Genomic DNA, 22,150 nt, shown 5'->3' with positions numbered 1-22,150 from the left:
ATACAGTTTAAAGTGGTGACAAATTAACATGAATAATGATGTGTTGTAATATTCTAAATAACTTTTCTATCTCTAAGTGTATAATAATCTGATTGGCCAGTTTATAAACTGTCAATACCATCACTGTGTACCACATGTCAGGGTAAAAAACTGGTTTACAAAGCAGTTCCATTATGTAAAGCGAAAATAAGTAGGCCTACATGTAGTTGCTCTACTAGTCTTTTGTTAAAGGGATAGTTCACCCAAAAATTTAAATTCTGTCATTTACTCACCCTCAAGTTGTTCCAAACCTGTATGAATTTCTTTCTTCTGCAGAACACAGAAGAATGTCAGTAATCAAAACAGTTGACGGTAGCCATTGACTTACTAAAAAAATACTATGGAAGTCAATGGGGCCCATCATCTGTTTAATTGCCGACATTCTTCAAAATTTCTTCTTTTGTGGTCTGCAGAAGAAAGAAATTCATAGAGGTTTGGAACAACTTGAGGATGAGCAAATTTTCTTTTTGGGTCAACTATACCTTTAAAATGACTTAAAAACAGGCGAGAAGTGTCTCAAACCAAGCCAGTTTTTCTAGGGTCACTACCACTCTGCATCTCTAATAACTCACATAACATGAGCCCAGTTGTAAAGCAGGTTTCCTCCCATTGAATGTTTTATATGGTCTTTCTCCATTTTAAACCTGCTTTATTAATGGATCCGAGCCTTGACACTCAGATCTATTCAACATGGGCTGCTCTAGACACACACCCCTCAAATGCAGCATGAAGCCATCGTCTGCTCCACCGCTCTCCAACAGCTTTGATGACTGACATGTTTAAAGAATACTGTAGTGATAGCCCACCCCACACACTCGGTTCCCATGCAACACACTTCATTTAACATCCCCCCTTCCCAACCCAACCTCCTGGAGCTGTTTGAGCTGGAGTCTCCAATTGTGGGCCGCTTTGCTGCTTCATTAAACTGGAATGGATTAAAAAAAAAAGAGCACACAAATCAGACAGAGAGACTCTACACACACATCGGGAGGAAATAAAGGCTATTTATGTTTCACCTGCCTCTTAAAGGGTTAGGACCTGTCCATATTTGGAGTGTTGACATATGATTGGCTGCATCGCTGCTGGAGGCGGAGCCTGGGTGTGTTTTTTTAAGCAGACCACACCCACCACAGTCAGGTGAGCTCATAGGTGAGCTGTCACTGCAATCAAAGGAGATGAGAGAAGAGTTACCAAATCGCAAATGAAGGATTTGTGGTGACACATAATCGCCTTAGATAGCCGCAAGGGATTTTTGAGTCTACAAAAAGGGCAGGAAACTAGAGAAAAGAAAGAGAGTGCATAGGTTGAAAAGTCAAATTCCAATGATATATGGTGACACTTGGATTAAAATAAATTGTGATTAAGTGACAGCATGCAATCAAATTTAAATGTCTGAAGCTAAATGAGCTGGTAAATTTTCCGAAGTTCTGAAATGAATATTGAAAGAAGAAGAAAAAACAATCATAAGTTGTATAATCTGGCCTAAAGTCTCTATTATTTTGATAGAAAGCAAAACCGGCTAAATGGACTAAGATATCATGTTCATATAATAAACTGCAGATTCAAACCATTGTAGGTTATACAAGCTGACATGGGTTTGAGGTGTGACCAGTCTAACATAGAAATATACACACAGCTCACACAGCCTAAAGATATCATATTCTCTGAAAGATAACAAAACATACCACATACCCTGAAAAAAATCCTTAATGAAACTGCAAAAGTGTATGATTATGGTAGCCTATACTACATTTATGGTGGCTACTATACAATAATAATAACTTGGTATCATACCTGTCATCAAAATAAACCTGAAAGAACAAAATAAAAAGACAAAAAGGTTATTATGAGATTATTTTATAATGATTTTTATACTTGTAACAACAGCTGTAGAAACTGAGGTAGGTTAGCAGAAGCAATAATTACCTTCAACTTGTTGGTAAAGGCTCCAAAATCCAGGTTATTGTGGTGGTGCGACGCCATCTAGCGATCATGTGACAGCATCACATTTATAGACAACAATTTCAGTGCACAGATTAGATAACCGCTGATAAAAAATAATAATAAAGTCCTTCGCCGCTGGAGTTTTAACAGATTCGAGAAGCGTCAGCATGTTCACTTAACATCTCAGTGCAGCCCAACAAAAGCTAAAATCTGAGACCTCGTCACTCACAATAGTATAATTTGCACGATTTTGTGGTACTACGAATATAGGAAATTTTCAGGTAAACATCTTTCAAGTATCAGTTAGAGTTAGACAATAATTTTCTTCGGTGAATAACAGAGCAGGCGTTCCCCTCCCGTCCACATTAAGGGTCCGAAGGCCTCCATCTGAGGCGTTTGATTACCTGCCCTGAGTGCCCTCAGAAGACGACCACTAGCCAATTTCATTTATAAAGCATAGAAGGGGCTGTGAAGGAGCATTTCATTGGTTGAATATGTTTATTACGATACGCACCATTCACTGAACGAGTCGCTTTTTGGAGTCAGCCTGACTCGTGCGGCACTGAACGAGGTATAGTCACATGTAACTTTTACTTACTTGTTTTGTCGTGAATCGTGAACGACTCAGTTGAATGATTCACACCAGCAAAATGGAGTCAGAGACAGCACTTCGCTTGTTGTACCCAAAATTGCCCCCTATACACATTCACTATTCCATACATTACTGCACTATAGTCCACTGAATGAGGGAATGAAAACGAGTGTGTGAACTCGGACGCCATCTTCTGGTGAGACGCTCACAGTGCATGGATATTAGAGGCTAGCCGTTGGGTGCATAGACATAATACATACTTATTTATTATGTCTATGATTGAGTGTTCTAGTGCGTCTCAAAAAGAAAGGCCAGACCAATCTAGTGAGGGTGTGTCCATCCAGTCATTTGGAGGCTTAATGTTTAGTAAGTGCCCCCACGGTCACAACGCCTTACTATTAATGCAGTACAGGAAATTACAACAATCTTTACATTACGCACAGTTAAGCATTATGTGATTAATTTACAACAAAATCTACTATCTTTTTTTTTTTTGTGTGGAAAAGCTCAATGCAATTAATTTTTTGCTAATTCTTTTTTTAAAATTGGAATGTGTGCAAAGGATTGTGGGTGATTGGAGGACTCAAAGGATACACTTGATGCATCCTTCAAAACAGGCTGAATGAAGGATGCTAATTGCGAAACGAAGGCTGCCTTCAAAGGATCCATTAAATTGAGAAGTCCTTTGATGGAGCAGAGACATGCAGCCTTACTAGGACGCAGCCTTTCGATTAAGAAGCACCCTACATTGATTGTACACTTGTTGCTTGGCCTAAAATACTCTTGGTGAATTCTTTATACTTGAAAATATATAAGTGCCTTTTTTATCTTAAACTGGGGGTCCCTCACATGATGATGATGATGGTCCGTGGAATCGAAAAGATTGAAAACCCCTGCTGTAACCAATGCTTATTGGCTTTAGTGTCAGGTCTGCCATAAATTTGGTACTACTCACCTATCCAACAAACTAATACTAGTTGACTTTTCGGGACAGAAACAAGGGTAGAACACTGCCACACACTGGTCATCTTCCAGGCCATCTTCTGTCAGTCTCTTTAGTTGTTGTGTTTCTACTTACATGAGAAGGATCACTGTCACAGCCTTTCAACATTGACAATCTATATGTAAAACCATCACTGTTTTAATTGACTGAAAAAAAGAAAAGAAAACTGTCAAATGTATGAAAGTCTGAGTTGCAGGTTCTTATTTGCTTGAAATCACAAATTCAATTGAAATTCTAATAACAGCACTTATTGCATTGTTTCCGAACATCAAATTGTCATTGCCTGAATGCATGACCGAGGTGAACAGACATAGACATGGCATTTAGGAACGTCTCCATTTCTGCTGTACCTCTGTTGAAATGGTCCTTGTATGAGGGACTGATCTGTACAATGACATTATAGTACAGAGTGTGATAACAAAGCAGAAACACAAAAGCTGCACACCGCTTACAAATAGGAACGTGAAATTTCAAGGGGGCAGAATAGCGCTATTCATCAGTACTTGATAATCATTTAAAATTTATACATTTGACAATCATATAGCACAACAAAGAGACAGACATGCAAAGCGCTGTGACATTACAATAAACTTCAAAACAATAGATGCACAACTAAAGCTATATTGCACATTTTGTAGAAGGTTAAAATAAATACTAAGACTTTTTAACTTTAGAAATGTTTTATAATCAATAATATTGAAGAGAAATCTGACAGGACTTGCATTCAGAAATAGGTGGTTTTAATACATTTTTAGTTTGGTCAATAACAACATAACCAATACAGTTAAGCAAAACTTTCTGGCAAATCCACAACCTGTAACTGTAACCATGCGGGTAATACCAAGGTGATGTTGGCATTTAAAAAAAAATTGCCACAGTTTTTCTCAATTTTCATCCATTATTCAATGGCATATGAGAGACAATTAAAATTGACATACCTGAGGTCAATGAACCTACATATTAATGCCTTTATTGTGACCATTGTCAGATCCCTCAACACGACTCAATGAGGATCTAGCACCAGTTCATAAACACGCAATACCATTCTCTACAGTGAAAAAACAGGATACTGTGATGTTTTTATGGTTCCAGTGCTGAGCACCCGGACTCTATATATGTAACAATACAGTACTCCTTTGTGTGTTCATCTCCATGAGAAAATAATAATAAAAAATGGAGGAAATAAACTGTACACAACATCGAAGATCAGTCTCAGAATGAAACGAATCTCCTGGAAGACAACTTTCATGCACGTTCAAGCACTGAATATTTTGATGAATATAAAAAAACACCAAATTCAAGTACAAGGCATTGCTTTAGGTTATACAGTATATATACACAATACATTTTTAATATATTATCATTTCTTAACTACATTTTAGATATTAATAAATAGCACAAACTAACATTCAAAAGGTAAGCTTTTATCCTAACAGTTATTTTTGCATTTCCAACTACATATACATGATGGACAGTGTTTATAATCTAAAAGGACTCGCTTTGTTAAAAGCATTGATAGATCTCTTTTCAAATCTTTTCAAATTATGTGTCTGCGTTTAGTTTTTTTTTTTGGACGAGGGAACACAAGTCAATTTGTTTGTCCTCTCCCAGAGTGTCTGGAGTGGATGGACTGGTTTGGGAGGAATAGTGGAAGAGGTGGAGTGTTAATTCTCATTTTGCCACCGAGCACCACTCCTACTGACAAACCTTGAATTAACAGCCACTCGCCCGAAGTGAGGACAATACATTTTGAGCTCTAAGGTGGCAAATGAACATCCCTCCACGTGAACGAAGAACGCCAGCTGGACGATCTATATTAAATCAGAAAGTTCCTTACAGTTGTGCAACTGTCTCAGTTGGAGCTGCACCAACTGTGTCCGAGCGACTCTCTCCCTGGAAGCAGGTGGGAGAGAGACTAAGATATGTGCGGATAGAGTCATGGGTGACGGGAGATTTGAGATGGGGAAGAAGTGTTGAAAACCTCCTCAATCCCCCTTCACGTAGCCGTTTGTGCTGGTTGCCCCAGCTCTGGCCCCTCTTCCTCTTCTCCCACTGCCTGCTCTTCCTTCACCGCCTCTGTCCGACAGTTCTTCAGCCTGGCCGGGCCCGACAGCCTCGTCGAAGCACAACCGGAGCGTGTTGCGTATCACTAGGCGCTCAACGATAAAGGAGGCGCAGAACCAAGGCACGGCGTACTCTGCCGTGATCAGGCCCATGAAGTTATATTTAAACTCAGAGTAGTCCCACGGACAAGCGTTAAACTGCCGAAGCAGCAAACCCGTGCCAAACTCCCACAGATATGTCCACAATGTATAAATGATGCAGCGGAGAAGAACATTGCAGCGGTCCCGCAGACAAAGATACATGCGCTCTACGATCAGGATGCAGGTTCCGTAGATGAAGAGCGCCCACACACTCGTCACGCCGGGAAATTTCCAGTTGCAGTTCACCACAAACTCCCAGGCAGCCGTGAACATGACTTCACAGAAGTAACCGTGGATGGCATATAGGTACCACCGAGAGAGGGCAGTAAGGGGCTCAGGGGTCGCTGTGGTTGCCATCTTCCTTTTAGTTTGATGTGTGGAGTTAGTAGGGTTCAGGAAGTTAAAAAAGAGTGTGTTACAAACTGCATTCGCTGCAACAAAGGCTATATGTGACCCTGGATCACAAAACCAGTCACAAGTCGCACGGGTATATTTGTGGCAATAGCCAACAATACATTGTAAGGGTAAAAATTATCGATTTTTCTTTTATGTCAAAAATCATTAGGATATTAAGTAAAGATCATGTTCCATGAAGATATTTTGTAAATTTCCTACCATAAATATATAAAACATTTATTTTTGTGAGTGAGTGCAGCAATCGCGAACATAAATGTAGAGCTTTAAAGGCGATTTTCTCAATGTTTTGATTTTTTTGCACCCTTAGATTCCAGATTTGCAAATAGTTGTATCTCGGCAAAATATTGTCCTATCCTAACAAACCATACATCAATGGAAAGCGTATTTATTCAGAATTCAGAATCTCAATTTTAAAAAAATGACACATGTGACTGGTTTTGTGGTCCAGGGTCACATTTTCGAAATGAAATACTAGTATACTGCATTTTGTGCATTTTGGATTTATTATTATTATTTATATGTTGAATTTATAGTTGTAAATAATATGCCGACTGGTTGGTGACACCACAATAATGCAAAATTAAATTATTTTAAGCAAATATTTAAAGGTTTTAAAGGACCGTCCGAAAATGGCCACTGATCAAATATCTGTTATAACAAAACAAAACATAGCCAATTTATATATTGCTACTAGCAAAACATTTTATTTTTTAAAAACACATGGCTAGTTTTGAATGGCCATCAATAGAGAAAGACAACTTTTGGCTGCTGAAAGTTGGGTCATGATGACCAGCCAAGCTTAACCTCTGGAATTTAGTTTTAGTGAGTGATATCCAGTTATCATATCAGGATTTTTTACTGAAATTACTTCCAGTTTATTTTCACATGGAAATGGAAGGTCAATCTGAGTGCATTACATAGTGGGATACAGTATTTAACGCAGAGTGCTTTGTTGGCAAATCTGGACCAAATAGTCGGGTATTCTCTGCCAATAGAATCTGCAATAATATCTGCATGTGGTGGAACTACTGTTCAAAAGTTTGGGGTCAGTAAGATTTCATTTCTTTTTTCTTTTCTCTTCTATTCTGCAAGAAATCATTGAACTGTTCAGAAGATACTGTAGACACATTTATAATGTTACAAAGGGTTTGTATTACAAATAAATGCTTTTTTGAACTTTCTATTTATCAAAGATTCCTCAAAAAAGTATCACGGTTTCCACAAAAATATTAAGCAACACAACTGTTTTCAACATTGATCACTAAACATTTATAAATCAACATTTTTTATCACAAAATCAGCATATTAGAATGATTTCTAAGGGATCATGTGACACTGAAGACTGGAGTAATGGCTGCTAAAAATTCAACGTTGCCCTTATAGGAATAAATTACATTTTAAAATAAAAAACTGTTACTTTAAATTGTAATAATATTTCTTCCCAATATTACTATATTTTGATCAAATAAACGCAGCCTTGGTGATTAAAGACATCTTTCAAAAACATCTTACTAACCCCAAACCTTTGAACGGTAGTGTATACTGCAGAAATCATAAGAGTAGTGTGCACTGCCAGTATACAATTCCGAACATAGCCAAGGAAATACAAATGTTGCATGACAACACAGTAGTAGTATATACTAATGATGATAATATATAAACTTACGCATGTAAGTTAAATGGGTGACTTGAGAACATAATAGAAAATAATAACTGATCTTAGTATGCAAATACATGCACGCTAAGCACACACACTATACACAGCTTAAAATACAGTATCATGTGTCAGTGGGCCTATGGACTATCTGTGTACAAATAATATTTGAGTGAAACTGTAGAGATGAGATGACTGGTCAATTCTAAGGCAATTATGACTCTTCTGATATTCAACTGTTGCTGGAGATGTGTATAAAACTGAATTAGAGGTGAGTGTGATCTCATTACGAGCTATCGATTACACTTTAGTTACTTGCCATTTAGCAGATATTTTTCTCAGCCAAAGCTGCTTAACAGAAGGCCAATTGAGGGACAGCCTGGGAGCATATGAAGGTTAAGTGTCTTGCTCCAAGGGCATCATGGGAACTCAAGTGACTCTTTAAGTCTTTAAGTTTTAAGACCTCTAGGGACGAACACAAACTTTTACCACAAGTGTAGCATCACATCTAAAAATATATCTGCTAAGCCAATTTGAAGAACAAAAACTAATATAAGCTGTACTGTGACTAAACTAGACTGAGGATTTATTTGATGGAGAGGTTATGTAGGGAAACAAGTAATTTTTGCAGATTTTACCCAACCTGCTGTCTGGCAGTCTCAATGTCCACACTCAACACCGTCTGTCAGAGTCCAAGAGGAGCGCTACTGAGTTCTGCTGCCGATGCTGACGAGGTACTCATGAACTGAAATTAAAAACAAACAAAAACAAGTCATCAACATTAACATCCTGTTTAATTGAGTGAAGTACTATATTACAGGTGCAAAACAAGTTAAGTTAAACCTCTGTGACATGCTGTATATTCTTCCATACAAATGTACTATGTGAGCTGTAAAGTCGTCTAAATTATCCCTTTAGTGGAACTGTTCCAGACAGATAATCTTCAGTTTACTATAAGCAAAGCTCTTAGTTCCTCAACAGTGGCAAAATACACAACTGATAAATATACAGCCCTATAGGATTAAGTAATGGATACAGTAGGTGTCTTATTAATTGGCTATGAAAGCTCACATACGTTGTTGAAGGAAAATACATGTTGTTGAGATAAAACTTTTATTTGAATAAATTTCCCTTTGTGAGATTCTTGAGGGAACCTGATTGTAGTCTAAGTATATTTATATAATTAATTATTATACATTACAATAATTATACATACAGTACCATTCAAAAAATTAGGGTTGGTAAGATTTTTTAATGTTTTCTTAAATAAGTCTCTTACGCTCTTTCTTTAATCATAAATATGATAAAAACAATAACATTGTGAAATATTATTACAATTTAAAAAATGTATTTATTTGAATACATTTCAAAATGTAATTTATTCCTGTGATGGCAACGCTGAATTTACAGCATCATTACTCCAGTCTTTACTGTCACATGATCCTTCAGAAATTATCATTTTTTACCAAAGAAACATTTCTTATTAATATCAATGTTGAAAACAGTTGTACTGCTTAATATTTCTTATATATTTTTTTTTTTATGATCACATTATTGTTTTTTGAAATCATTATTGTACTATTTTTGTTTGTGTCATTTAAACAATACTGTTTTGATAGACATCGTTTGGTCCAGTGTTTTTTAAAACCAAAAAAGAAAGTGAGAGATTGTAGGTTTTGTAAATAACACTCGATAAAAACTGCATTTCATACTTGAACACTCCAAAGGTTTTTATCAGGGTAACTCCATGAGAGTGCAGTGCACACTGCTAAAAGGGTGATACACTCTAATGGAAAGACCATTATTAAATATTAATCTATGCATTGAGATAAGACTCAGCTCTTGTGCCACAATAGAAGTGCCCAGTCATCCGGACAACCTAAAGGCATTTAAAAGTGTCTGATACAGAGCCCAGTGCATGCTATGGTGTTTACATGTTGTGTTTGTATCCCATCCCCCTTGCAGTCTGCATTGCTATTGATCGCCTCCTGTCAAACCTCTATTGACCTTCTCAGCAACCTGAACAGACCAGTCAGTGATGTCAGCATGGCCTTCACTATACTAAACAGACACGCAAGCTCATCTGCACAGATCAGCATCAAAGCAGAACCACTTCTGAAAGTGCTGGTTTATGTGACGCTGGATGATGAGAATTGGTTCTGTCAAGCCAACAGGGAATCATTGTATAATGTGCAACCAATAAAAAGAGGAACTGGTTGAAGAAATTGTCTTTTAGTGAAGGCAAAATACATGGAATTTGAAGTTCATGTAATGTACAGTAAGAATGTGCACCAAATTTGAATAAATAGTCAAGAGTTTCAGCATTAGGTTGATTACCACAAACAATTATTTATCCCTTATTTTCTTTAATAAAAAAGCTGAAATAAAGGTTACGGTGAGGCACTTACAATGGAAGTGAATGGGGAAGATATTCTGAGGATTTGAAAGCAGAAATGTAACGCTTATTTTGTAAAAGGCAGGGGGCAGTAGTGGCCTTATGGTTAGTCAGTCTGGTAACCTGAAGGTTGCAGGTTCGATTCTCAATACCGGCAGAAAAAGACTGAAGTGCCCTTGAGGAAAGCACTTAACACCCAATCGCTGCCCGGACGCTGCAGCAAGAATGGCTGCCCACTTGCTCTGGGTGTGTGTGTCCACGGTTTGCAGTGTGTGTGTGTTCACTCGTAATGTGTGTGCACTAACTTGAACGGGTTAAATGCAGTTAATTGTTAATGTTAATTGTTTCAGCTGCAAAGCGGTTCAAATAATTTTTTACAATTTTTGGGGGTTTCTGCTGTTGCAGAATCATCTTTACACTCATATTGTTTACATCTTGTGAGTATTTTAATTATGTTTTATTAACAAAGTTCGAGAGGAGAACGTTCAGATAATCTACACGATCAGAGCGAGGAGGCCCATTTATAAATAGCCAACTCACCTCTGTCCCACGACCCAGCATCCCTCCTCCACTCAAACTCCTCACTCTCAACTGTTCCTCTCCCAGTCATGGATGGGGAGGGGAAGGGAAGTACTCTGGGTTCGGGCCACATTCCGAGCTCAGAGCCCTTCTCCGGACAGTACGCGTGCATACTATGCATACTCTTTAGTCTATTCAATTATATGTAAGTGTGAACTCATGCAAAGTTTACAGATTGACCCCATTCACTTCTATTGTAAGTGCCTCAGCACTGTAACCCAGATTTTTGCTTCTTTTTTTTTAAGAAAATGAAGTGGAAATTACTTTTTGTGGTAATCAACATTATCAAGTGCTGTTGATTAAGCTTAACTTGTACTGAACCCAAAACAGCGATTACCATTTTCGGTAATTTAAATAAAGCTAAAATATACACTGATGAGCCAAAACAATATGACCAGTCACAGGTGAAGCTAATATCATTGATCATCTACTAACAAGGCCACATTTTTTAAAGTCTAGGTAGATTAGATGGTAAGCAAACAGTCGGTTCTTGAAATCAACATATGGATGCAGGAGAAATGGACAGGAATAAAGATCTGAAGCCAGGGACTTTGACAAGCGCCAAATTGTTATGGCAAGGCGACTGGGTCAAAGTACCTCTGAAACGGCAAGGCTTGTGGGTTGCGCCCAGTCAGCAGGGACAAACCACAAACCGGCGACAGGGTGTTCATCGATGTTCATCGTGCCCAAGGCTCATCGATGCACAAGAGCAATGAAGGCTATCCCGTCTGGTCTGAGCCAACAGAAGGTCGATCTACTGTGGCACAAGTCACACAAAATTTGAATGATGGTTATGGGAGGAATGTGTCACAAACACACAGTGCATCGCACTCTGCTGCGTATGGGGCTGCGTAGCCGCAGAGTGCCTATGATGACCCCCGTCCACCGGTCGGACGCCCCTACAATAGGCACGCTCGCGTCGGAAGTGGACCTTGAGCAGTGAAAGAAGGTCGCCTGGTCCGAAGAGTCACGTTTTCTTTTACATCACGTGGACGGCTGTGTATTTAGAAATGCAACTAACTGAAATAAAATAAGTTTAAGTTAAAATAAAAATAAAAATAAACAAATAAAAACACAAAAATTACTAAAACAAACTAAAATGAAAATATAAAAATAAAAGCTAATTCAAAAAGTGTATAAATAATACTAAAATAACTTTAATAACTTATTCACTTAAGACTTACAGCACACACGGATGGATATATGGACTACTTTTATGGTGACAGCCCCTGGTTGTTGCTTCCACCACATAGATGAGCAGCTTATATTTTTTTTGGTGAACTGTCCCTTTAAGTGCCTATTTGAGTACTATGAAAATTTCAGACATAATAAAGGCTACACTATCCCAGTATATTTGTTTTTACTCTGTCCTTCCTTGTCAATTTCAACCACACACCTCCCAAGAGAACAATGACACATCAATGACAGTGACAATATACAATAACTTGCTCCTTTGCCGCACTGGAATGACCAGCTCTGATGCATTCTTACTGCCGCAATTTCTAGAGGTGACTGATGAGAGCTCTGGTCTCCTGCCACGAGTTCACTACACTCTGCACAAATATAAATGGCAATGGATCAATAGCACACACAGCTCAGTTACTCTAGATAGCACCTTGGCTCCAGGCCACACACAGCCTTCATTCTTCTCATCAGGTATGAGCAGTGCTGCTGATAAGCCTCCTAAGATCTGTTAAGTGATGATCATGTTTCAGAGGGAGGCAGAACCAGTTTCATTAAATTCTTCAGTATGAGGCGGACAATTCAACCTGTGTTTCACTCATAAGCGTGTTTAATGCGCCTAATCAGGCACAAACGAAACCTAATGGATAAAAATAGTAGCTGAAAGCTGTTAGTAATTGGGAGTGGCTAAATAATTATGATTTGTGATTTTCAGATTCCAATATATATAGCCTAGTCATGTAGGTCTTTCCGTGTCGACTCAACCAGAGGTCCCGGCTAAAATGTAGATTTTGATCATTTTTGAGAAATCCACTATTATTGGAGGGGGGTCAAAATTGAGATTTGGAGCCAGATTACAGGGGGATAAAAATTACTTTAAAAAGATGGCAGCATCATTATTTTATTTTTTACAGTGATTGGTAGGTCTATTAGTAAAATCTTGAGACTTTAACAATCTTTGCTGCATTATATGCCAATGGTGACAGTTAAAAAAATGGGGAAAAGCCCTTCTTGGGTTTTTTTCCCCCAAAGTTTACATGCCTGTAACTCAAGAAGTATTAAAGATCTCTTAATATCGTTTTTTAAATTGTGTTTTTTAAACCATTTTTTTTCTTTTTGGTATCTAATTTGTAAGGCCCAATATGATTCATTTCCAGAGATATGGGGATTTCAATGTGGCTCCACAAGTAAATTGGTAAATTGTACACATTTTCAGTGGTCAAAAACCAAATACTTTATTCTTTTAAAGAGCTACAGTATATATGAAGATATACTGTTATGAGTATGATATAATGTTGAAACTAGAAATGTATCTTGTTTTTTTTTTCTATCAACTCAATTGCATAGAGCATTCCTGTCTGAGTTCCATAAATATTGTTTTTCCAAAGTTTGTGCACCTGTAACACAAAAAGTATTAAAGATATCTCAATATCCGTCTAGATTCTCATTCTTAATAAAAAAATTTTTTTATGTAAACGTGGTAAATATGGTTATATCCCATATATGGGGATCCCAGGCAACTCCATGTCCAAATTGTTGAATTTTACCAATTTTCAATGGTCGAAAAACAAATGTGGGTAACTTTTCAAATAGCTGATTCTTATTGTGTTTAAAGAAGAATGTCTGAAGAATAAATAATACTGAAACTAGAAATGTATCGTTTCCCTCTATCATACCTCTATGAGTGCCAAAAAAGTATTTTTCTGAAGTTTGCATGTCTGTAACTCATTAAGTATTAAAGATATCTTATAATATAATTTTAGATTCATGTTCCAATGAAACTTTTCTTTTAACATGTACTGCATCTTTAAACTCTTGGGAGCTTCAGAAGCTGTTAAAATGAACAAAATCCCTTCTTCCAAAAATCCCTGAAACTGATTCAAATATAGATTCTTATAAATACACTTTTGAGAGCAAGTTAATGTGCCTCGACCATTTCAGTAGATTTTTTGCACTCAGACGGGTGTTCTATGCAATTGTTTTCATAGAGGGAAACAAGATCCATTTCTAGTTTCAACATTATTTATTCTTCAGACATCTCCCTTTAAATACAATAGGCCTAAATATCAGCTATATGCAAAGTGACTCACATTTGGTTTTCGACCATTGAAAATGGGTATCATATTGAGATATATTTAATACTTTTTAACTTTACAGGTATGCAAATGTATGAAAAACAATATTATGGCACCCAGGAATGTTTGACAGAAATAAATGAGATACAATTTGTAGTTTCAACATTCTGTTCTTCAGCTGTTCCTCTTTGAAAGAAAAAAAAGTATCAGCTGTAAGAAAAGTGACCCACGTTTGTTTTTTAAGCACTGAAAATGTGTACAATTTAACAATTTGCTCTTAGAGCCAAACTGAGATTCCAATATCTTTGGAATGTAACTATATTGGGCCTAACAAATATGGATAACAAAAGAAAAGTTTGTTAAGAACCAGAATCCAAAAGGATATTAAGAGATCTTTAATACTTCTTGAGTTACAGGCATGCAAACTTTGGGCAAAAAACACAAAAAGTGTTTTTTCCCATTTTTGAACTGTCACCGTTGGCATATAATGCAGCAAAGATTGCTAAAGTCAACAGATTTTACTAATGGACCTAAATGGACCTACAAATGGAAGTAATTTATACCCCCCTGTAATTTGGCTCCAAAATCTCAGGTGAAAATTGTAATTTTGACCACCCTCCACAAAATAGTGGATTATTCAGTAAGTATACAGTAAGTAGGCTATACTTACTGAATAATCCACTATTTTGTGGAGGGTGGTCAAAATTACAATTTTCACCTGAGATTTTGGAGCCAAATTACAGGGGGGTATAAATGACCATGACATTTAATATTTTGGCTTTCACCATTATTTATGTTTGTCTTTCTTCATAAAAAAAAAAATATTGACAAAAATAAAAAATTTGAGCCAGGGAAGTTTCTGAAATTTGGTTAATTTGACACGGATAGTCACTAGCGTTGTTATTGTTAGCTGAAACTAAAACTGGGTGGGCCAAGCTCATGTTGGATCAGGACCACCCAATCCCGCTCTGTAGACGGGCCTGTTATATACTTTTTGAAGAGCCCATGAGCTCAAAATTCTTACCCCGAAAGGACCACAAGTAGGCTATGTCCCAGACATGGGCCAGTGCCAAGAGATTAACAACTTCTGAGCCTTAATAGAGAGGGTTAGTCACATGACTGCACCAAGCCACCGTGATGTTAAAACAAGACTGACATGGCAAGACTTTGATTCCACCACGAAGAATAAAATAATGACAACCGTAATTACACATCTTAAACACTATTTTGAGAAGAAAGATTGAGATGTAGACAAGTTAAACTGCATGTAGTGCAGTGGAACTGATCTGCCACACTAAACACTAAATCCCCAGTTTTAATCAAGTCAGCTTTGAATGTCTTTGATCCAGCGCTGCTGATGTAAGTGGGGCTTCAGCTTAGCGCTGCTATGAAATATGAGGACAGAGTCAGCGTAGTAAATATTGACCCATCCAAACTATCCCGGAACGACCTCTTAAAGGGCAAGTATCATATTTATATACGCTTTACCCTGCTGTATAGTAGTTGACTAGGAGGGGAGAAGTGAGGTGCCAGTGCCAAATGTCTGTTTATAGACAGAGACCCAATATGTGTGAAGAACTTGAACTCTTTGGTGTGTTTAGTCACAAATACTGTCTATTTCTGAAGTGTCATCAAATATGATGCGAATGAGGCAGCTTTATTTAGCATCTGATATGTTAATAAGAATTGTTTGGGATGTGAGCATTTGAGGGTTTATCTTAAGAGACGGAATATACCGCAGTCGTGACAGCTGGCGCCGTTCGGATGCGCAACGCAGGCCTCCATGACAACCGACCACTGCAGCGCTGCGCAGACACAACTGTAACGTTACTATCACACTGTATGAAACAACATAACTATACAATTTATCACAGTATGAATCTGGAGCATTGCACTTCCTAGTTATCCTAGTTTAAAAAAATGACGTTAAATAAAGTTCCCGATCGTTACCGTATCTGACCACTAAGAAACGATATAGGCAGAATCAGCATAGCAAATGGTCAAACTTTAGCAAGTTCATTCGTAATTAAAGATTTGAGCGCAAATTAGTGCGTTTATGATGAAGTGAGCGATGGAGATGGCAGCATACTTCCTCGTTCGCCTATTTAGATGATGATGATAAAAGTCCGTACAAACAGCGAGCTGATGCCCGAGAAAACATTCAGAAAGGTGCACTGAATGGTACCGGTTTACTTTGACTCTGTCTCGCGTACATTGTGGGATAACCCATGCAGGAAACCCGAACGGGTTTACTGAAACACCAAAAAGCCGGCGAGACTTACCGTATTATTCTTCCGCCGCTGTAGTAGAGGAGCCGGGCCTCATTTTGGTGTAAAACAATAGAATTTTACAGAAAACCGTTGCACCGGTTGCCTCTCAGAGTGCATTTGTACCCGCTTCTCTCTCTCCTCTCGCTCCTGTCCGGTGATAACTGACATATTTTACTCCACTGCAGCAGTAACAGCACATGCTCAGACACCGGCTGTGTTTCAAAACACTCTGAGCTGCCTAGTGCCTACCTAGTAGCGACGGATTGAATCGTTGAATCGTTTGAGTCGAATCTTTGTGATGAATTAGTTTAATCGGTTCACAATACTGGACTTCGTTCATGAATGGGATTTAATCGGCTCTCATTCATTGATTCAATTGAGTCAAGAACCATCGAGATTCGTAATGAGCCGAGAACAGAGTGAACCGAGGATTTGACAGATAAATTGTCAATAGCGGAAAGAGACTTGGCAATTTTATCTTAAGATAGGCTACTGTATGAAACTGACATGGTTTTAATAGCATTTAAAACGCGCAAAAACGTAAGCAAGTTATGTAAATTAATTTTTGTATAGCCTAGTTGTAAATTGTAGCATATATAGAAACATAATTTCCATTGTAAAATGTAAATTGTATTTAGTTTGTCATTTACTATTGTTATAAATTGAATAATGAACTGAACTGAGACACATGATGAAATTATGTCTTTGAAAAGAACCAATTCACAGGAGATATGGAAAAACACAAATGTTCTATCACTACAGCAGGTGTTGTGCTGAATTCTGACCCAAGCCAGATTATTTCACCCCTTTAATCCCCAGTGTAGATTTACGATTAGGTGCTGGCGTTAGGATTAGCCAATCAGGTAGCGGCTTCAACAAGGGGGTAATAATTTGGCAGGGAGTCGAAAATAGTTACACTTACAATTTCTGCCATATCTTTACAGTAGTAGTATGCTAGTATGATTTTACCAACCAGTTTGTTTCAAAAAAGCTGAGCTCACACTCAGATGCACCAATGGAACGTGCTTATGAAGCCCAAAACTGCTGTCTAGGCATGCAGCTAGATTTTGAGACATGGACTCACGTAAGTGTCGACTAGGCACTATTAACTTTTTCACTGCTGTTTTTAACAGCATCATTCTTGTGTTGTATTAGCCTAAATTTCATCCCAATGTCATTTTGATGATGCATTTATAGGCTACTGTATGTTTATATGGTAAAATGACCCACAGGCAGAGTTAAAATATTGAGGACCGGTTGCATAAACTGCTTAGACTAGTCTTAAAGTTAATCATTTTTTTGTTTGTTTTTTCAAGACAACCCAATTTATATATATTCGTCTAATTTAAATCCCAAAACACTGATTAGCCCCATCTAATCGCTAGTTGGTCATGGTTAACTTAAGACACAGGCTACATACGAAATCACATACTTCTCTACTATATAGTAAGTGGAAATCTTTCGGCAAGATTCTTTAGTGTACAAACGATGGATACTTTACTATCCCATGAGGCCACGGGACAGGATTTATGAATGGCAGTGAAGTGACACAACTGACGCTGGTAGGTCACATGATAACGTCAACATGGCAAATGTAGTGGATTACATTCTTACTACACACACTCATACTATATAGAACATACTTTTTAGCAGTCGTGAAGTAATTACTTACTCAAAATAAGTAGCCTACATTCTTATTTTTTTACGCACGAAGGCACCTCACGAAACTGGTTTCGAACAGACTTGAGACAGCGCAAGTTTAATCATCTATTCTACAGCATAAAGAGAAAGCTTTGGTGAGAACTAAACATTTTTAATTACTATAATAGAAATGTCTCACTAGAAATGACATCAGAATTGGAAAAAGTTGGTCAGAAACAAACATTTACACACAAACTGACCACCAAGCGCACCTTTCAGACACCGTCTTTCTTTTTCTAGCTCAACTGTCACCGAATGGAACGCATAGGATTGTGGGATATCAAAGGCAGCAAAGGATACATCTATGCTGCCTTCAAAAATCGATCAGGTGAAGGTATCTCAGGAGACAGGAAGTGATTGTATACGAACGTGCCTTGATGGCTTCCTACCTTGGAATGCGTCCTTCGAAGGCAACGTTTTAAGTTTTCGGATGCAGCCACAATCTTAACTTAGCAGTTATGTTTATGCAACTGGACCCTGGAGTATAAGAATAGATTAAGGCCAATAGGGCCAGTGGCTTCAAACGGAGGAGTCCAACAACCGTACACCATTTAGGCAGTGCTTGAGTATGTGCCAGTAATATAATAAAACACAAATCACTTAAAATTAAAAATGCAAGGCAATATCACAATTAGGTTTAATTAAAACATTAATTACAAGGTGTCCAATATTCAAATCCTGGATTAAGTTGGATTTTACTGCTATAAACATAAAACCCTGTTTTCTATCCTTTATAGAAAAAAATAACTTCACTTTAAAGTCAGCATGAAACTGAAGTCTTTTCTTCCTTATTGTGATATATATCCAAGTGAAATGGCTTCTAAAACAAGAGGAAAAAAAAAAAAAAGTAGGACTGGGCTTGATTTTGTCCAAGGATTATTTGGAGCGTTCCTGCTATCGCTGTGATCTCATGTGAGTGACAGGTTGACCCCTCACGCCCCAAATGACAGCATTTTTTTGGGGGGGGTCAAATATCCCTTTAATAACTAAATAAAAATATTGTTCGCCTGATATCTGTTGTATAACAACTAGTGTCTCTTTTTTCATCCCATGTGACTTATTTAACATCCGTTTTGGAAGGAATTCAATGATATTCTACAACCTATTCTGCTTTAGATATGATGGTAGCTCATGAAAACATGTCTATAAAAACATACCACTCCCCAGTTAGCCTACATCCTATCAATAACCTTTTGATACCAGTTAACTCACTGTCTTTGGTTGCAGTTATACATCTTTTTTTTCAGATTTTCCAAGTTGACAGTGTTTGCAAGTTCAGTCGGTTGTATGTGTATAAAGCCTTTAGCACTCCTTTAAAAAAGAAAAATGTGTGTTGAGTTTGAGATGCTCTGCGTTGGCCTAAAGATATCAATATTTGATAAGCCAACTGCAGAGTAAACTGGGTTGTATCACATATCCCTGGTCTAGTTTTTGAATGCTGTGTGCAAATGTGAGGGAAAAACTTGAACACCACACTCTCATTCAGGCTCATTCTTAAGAAGGTGCATGATTGTATTAATGGGGAAGTACCTTTTCAGATTTCCCATCACCTCTCCGTATATGCAGGAGAGGCCTAGGAAGGTTTCCTTACAAAATGACAATTCAGAGAATACGCTGTGCATGGCAAATCCATTACAACAAGCTTTGATAACCGCCAAAGGCCCAAAATGCACAACTGTACAATAATGCCTTCCACCTGTTTTCATTTACATATTCACAAAAGAGAAAATTACATATAGAAGCAGTTGCAATACTCGTGAAAAAGGTAGAAAAAGAACGTTTCGTTGTCTTTCTGAATAATTTAAACTGCTGTGGCAGGACGGGCTAACAGAACCAGAGAATACAAGCATCCAAACGAAGAGAAACAGAAGTCATATAGTCCTTCACGTCAACGCGGAGCTGACATGTTACAAAACAACGCAAGAGACAAAAATGACAGTTCGTCCCACCTTTACATTATGGATTGGGAGCAAGCCGTTGCAAGAAACGTTCAAGATTCTTACATTTTCTCAGATCATTAAAAAGAAAATGGTTATACTTCATAAAAAAGAACATTAATAATAATTGTAATAATTATAATAATAATTACAATGACAGAAGTAACAGCTGATGGTAAATAATAATAATAATCAGTCCTGTACAATCAGGTCAGTCCTGTGATTGGCCACAGGCTGTTAGAGGACCCATGGAGACGTCAGGGCTTTGCAGTCTTTTCAATGGCTTCAGCTGTAAAAATGGGTCGCTTGGACAGGACATTCTGACCGCAGATCCTTTCTTAGGTCCGCCCGTCACTGAGAGTTGAAAAAAAATCTCTCGAGTCACCTGGAAATCGAGTGTTATAGAGATGCTGTCAGAGTCTGTAGTACAACGCAAGACACCTATTGAGAATAAAAACAACAACAAAAAAAAGCATTTGCTGTATTCAATATTCAGCATCTTAAACAAATAAATTGCACACTACAATTACACACTAAGTAGCCCCTGTTGAAAGGGACACATCATTAAAAAAAAGACTAAGTATGGGCCAGAAAGACTAATATTCTTGAGGATTTTAAAATACAAAAAATATTAACACTACCATTCAGAAATTTGAAGTTGGTAAGATTTTTGAGTGTTTTTGAAAGATGTCTCATGCTCACCAAGGCTGCATTAATTTGATAAAATACGCAGAAAAACGGCAATACTGCAAAATATTATTGTAATTTAAAAGAACTTTTCTATAAATCTTTTAAAATGTAATTTATTCCCATGATGGCAAAGCTGAATTTTCAGCATCATTACTCCAGTCTTCAGTTTCACATGATCCTTCAAAAATCATTCTGATTATCTTATTTGCTGCAGAAGAAGCATTTCTTTTTATCATCAATGTTAAACACAGTTGTGAGGTTTATTATGTTTGTGGAAACCATGATAAAAAAATGTTCAAAAGGACAGCATTTATTTGAAATACAAATCTTTTGTGGCATTATAAATGTTTTTACTGTCACTTTCAATAAATGTAATGCTTCCTTGCAGAATAAAAGTATTAATTAATTTATTTTAAAAATCATACTGACCTCAAACTTTTGAAAGGTAGTGTATAACCATATTTTATATTTGTAAATGTGATAATTATTGCAATGACCTACAAATTTACCTGTGGAAAAAAAATATGCATATAAATTCGATTAACTGTGTCGCAACTGAAGTGGCGCATTTCAAGTACGAGAATCCATGAACCTTATTATTAGATCGTTTTATAAGGCTGCACAATATATTTCAACCACTTAAAAATCATGATACAGCATAGTGCTACTGTGAAAATCACAAAGTCTGCGATTCAATTAAATAAGTATATGTGCTGCAGGTTTCAGAGTGAATTGTGAAGCTTTATTTAAATGCGTGCAGGTTGTGTTTCTCAAAGCAGCTCCGTTCACAGTAAATGCTGCTCCACATGAACTCAGTCTCTGCATATGCTGTGAGTTTGGGTTTCCAATAACGTGTTTGGGAACGCGTATAAAGTTTGACCCGCTTTTTGATTCATAGCGAAGTGTAGCACTGTTATCATTTACATGCATGGAGCGCATCTCAGCAGCTCAATTAACAAACTCCATCTCTGCATATGCTGTGAGTTGGGTTGCTCATAATGTTCATCTGGGAACGCAACGTGCGCCATTTCACCAGATTTGTAAGTCACTTATAAAAGTAAATCACTATGCCAACACAGGAGAATAAATCAATATGTTTCTAAATACCTGTTTTCAAAATAAAAGTTTAAACCCTAGTTTAAAGTTTAAAGGCTAGGTTCACTAAAGGTCATTAGGTTTTTTTTTTATTACCACATAAAATGTACCTGATTACTCGATTAATCGTTGAAATAATCGACCAATTACTCAATTACCAAAATAATAGTTAGTTACAGTCCTAGTCAGGAGACCCGTACCTGCTCATCTGGTCAACAATAGCAGACAGTCGTCAAAGTAGAGGTCAGTCCAGTTCGTGAACCTCATCCTGCAGGCCAGAGGGAGTACGGCTTTGTTCAGACACCCTCTTGGCCATTATTTCCCATTGTGGAGCCAGAACTTTGGGTTTGGGCCCTGACACACATAAAGAGAG

At 37.5% G+C, this 22,150-nt stretch overlaps 2 protein-coding genes across 10 annotated transcripts in view; both read right to left on the bottom strand.

Moving 5' to 3' along the window:
- Window positions 1–4,301: 4,301 nt before the first annotated feature.
- tmem229b (transmembrane protein 229B) lies at window positions 4,302–16,585 on the bottom strand. 6 transcript variants are annotated; one of them, XR_014603989.1, is made up of 4 exons: window positions 16,367–16,543; window positions 11,425–11,581; window positions 8,497–8,598; window positions 4,302–6,143 (listed from the first exon to the last, which is right to left on the bottom strand). XR_014603989.1 is itself a non-coding variant. In XM_084097251.1 (4 exons), the coding sequence occupies exon 4, from the start codon at window positions 6,137–6,139 to the stop codon at window positions 5,564–5,566; it is 576 nt and encodes a 191-aa protein (XP_083953377.1). In that variant the 5' UTR covers window positions 6,140–6,143; window positions 8,497–8,598; window positions 11,425–11,584; window positions 16,367–16,585; the 3' UTR covers window positions 4,302–5,563. The 6 variants fall into 6 exon arrangements, 5 of the variants coding, with proteins under 5 accessions (XP_083953377.1, XP_083953380.1, XP_083953378.1 ...); XM_084097251.1 differs by having other exon boundaries at window positions 11,425–11,584; window positions 16,367–16,585; XM_084097254.1 differs by having other exon boundaries at window positions 4,302–6,139; window positions 11,425–11,584; window positions 16,367–16,585.
- A 2,083-nt stretch (window positions 16,586–18,668) lies between these two features.
- mta1 (metastasis associated 1) overlaps window positions 18,669–22,150 on the bottom strand; it is a 44,996-nt gene continuing 41,514 nt past the window's right edge. For 2 of the 4 annotated variants that reach the window (XM_084097248.1, XM_084097246.1), the window contains 2 exons: window positions 21,978–22,131; window positions 18,669–20,433 (listed from right to left, as the gene is read on the bottom strand). In XM_084097248.1, the coding sequence (XP_083953374.1) occupies window positions 22,022–22,131 (110 nt within the window). In that variant the 3' untranslated portion in view covers window positions 18,669–20,433; window positions 21,978–22,021. The remainder of the gene's footprint in view (window positions 20,434–21,977; window positions 22,132–22,150) is intronic. The other 2 variants (XM_084097249.1, XM_084097247.1) reach the window with 1 other exon arrangement.

This window comes from Abramis brama (assembly GCF_963993115.1).
Source record: "Abramis brama genome assembly, chromosome: 21".
Taxonomy (NCBI): domain Eukaryota; kingdom Metazoa; phylum Chordata; class Actinopteri; order Cypriniformes; family Leuciscidae; genus Abramis; species Abramis brama.
This window is presented reverse-complemented; position numbering and strand designations above follow the sequence as displayed.

Coding starts and splice junctions, on each gene's coding strand:
- tmem229b (XM_084097251.1), bottom strand. CDS start 6,139: ATGGCAACCACAGCGACCCCTGAGCCCCTTACTGCCCTCTCTCGGTGG.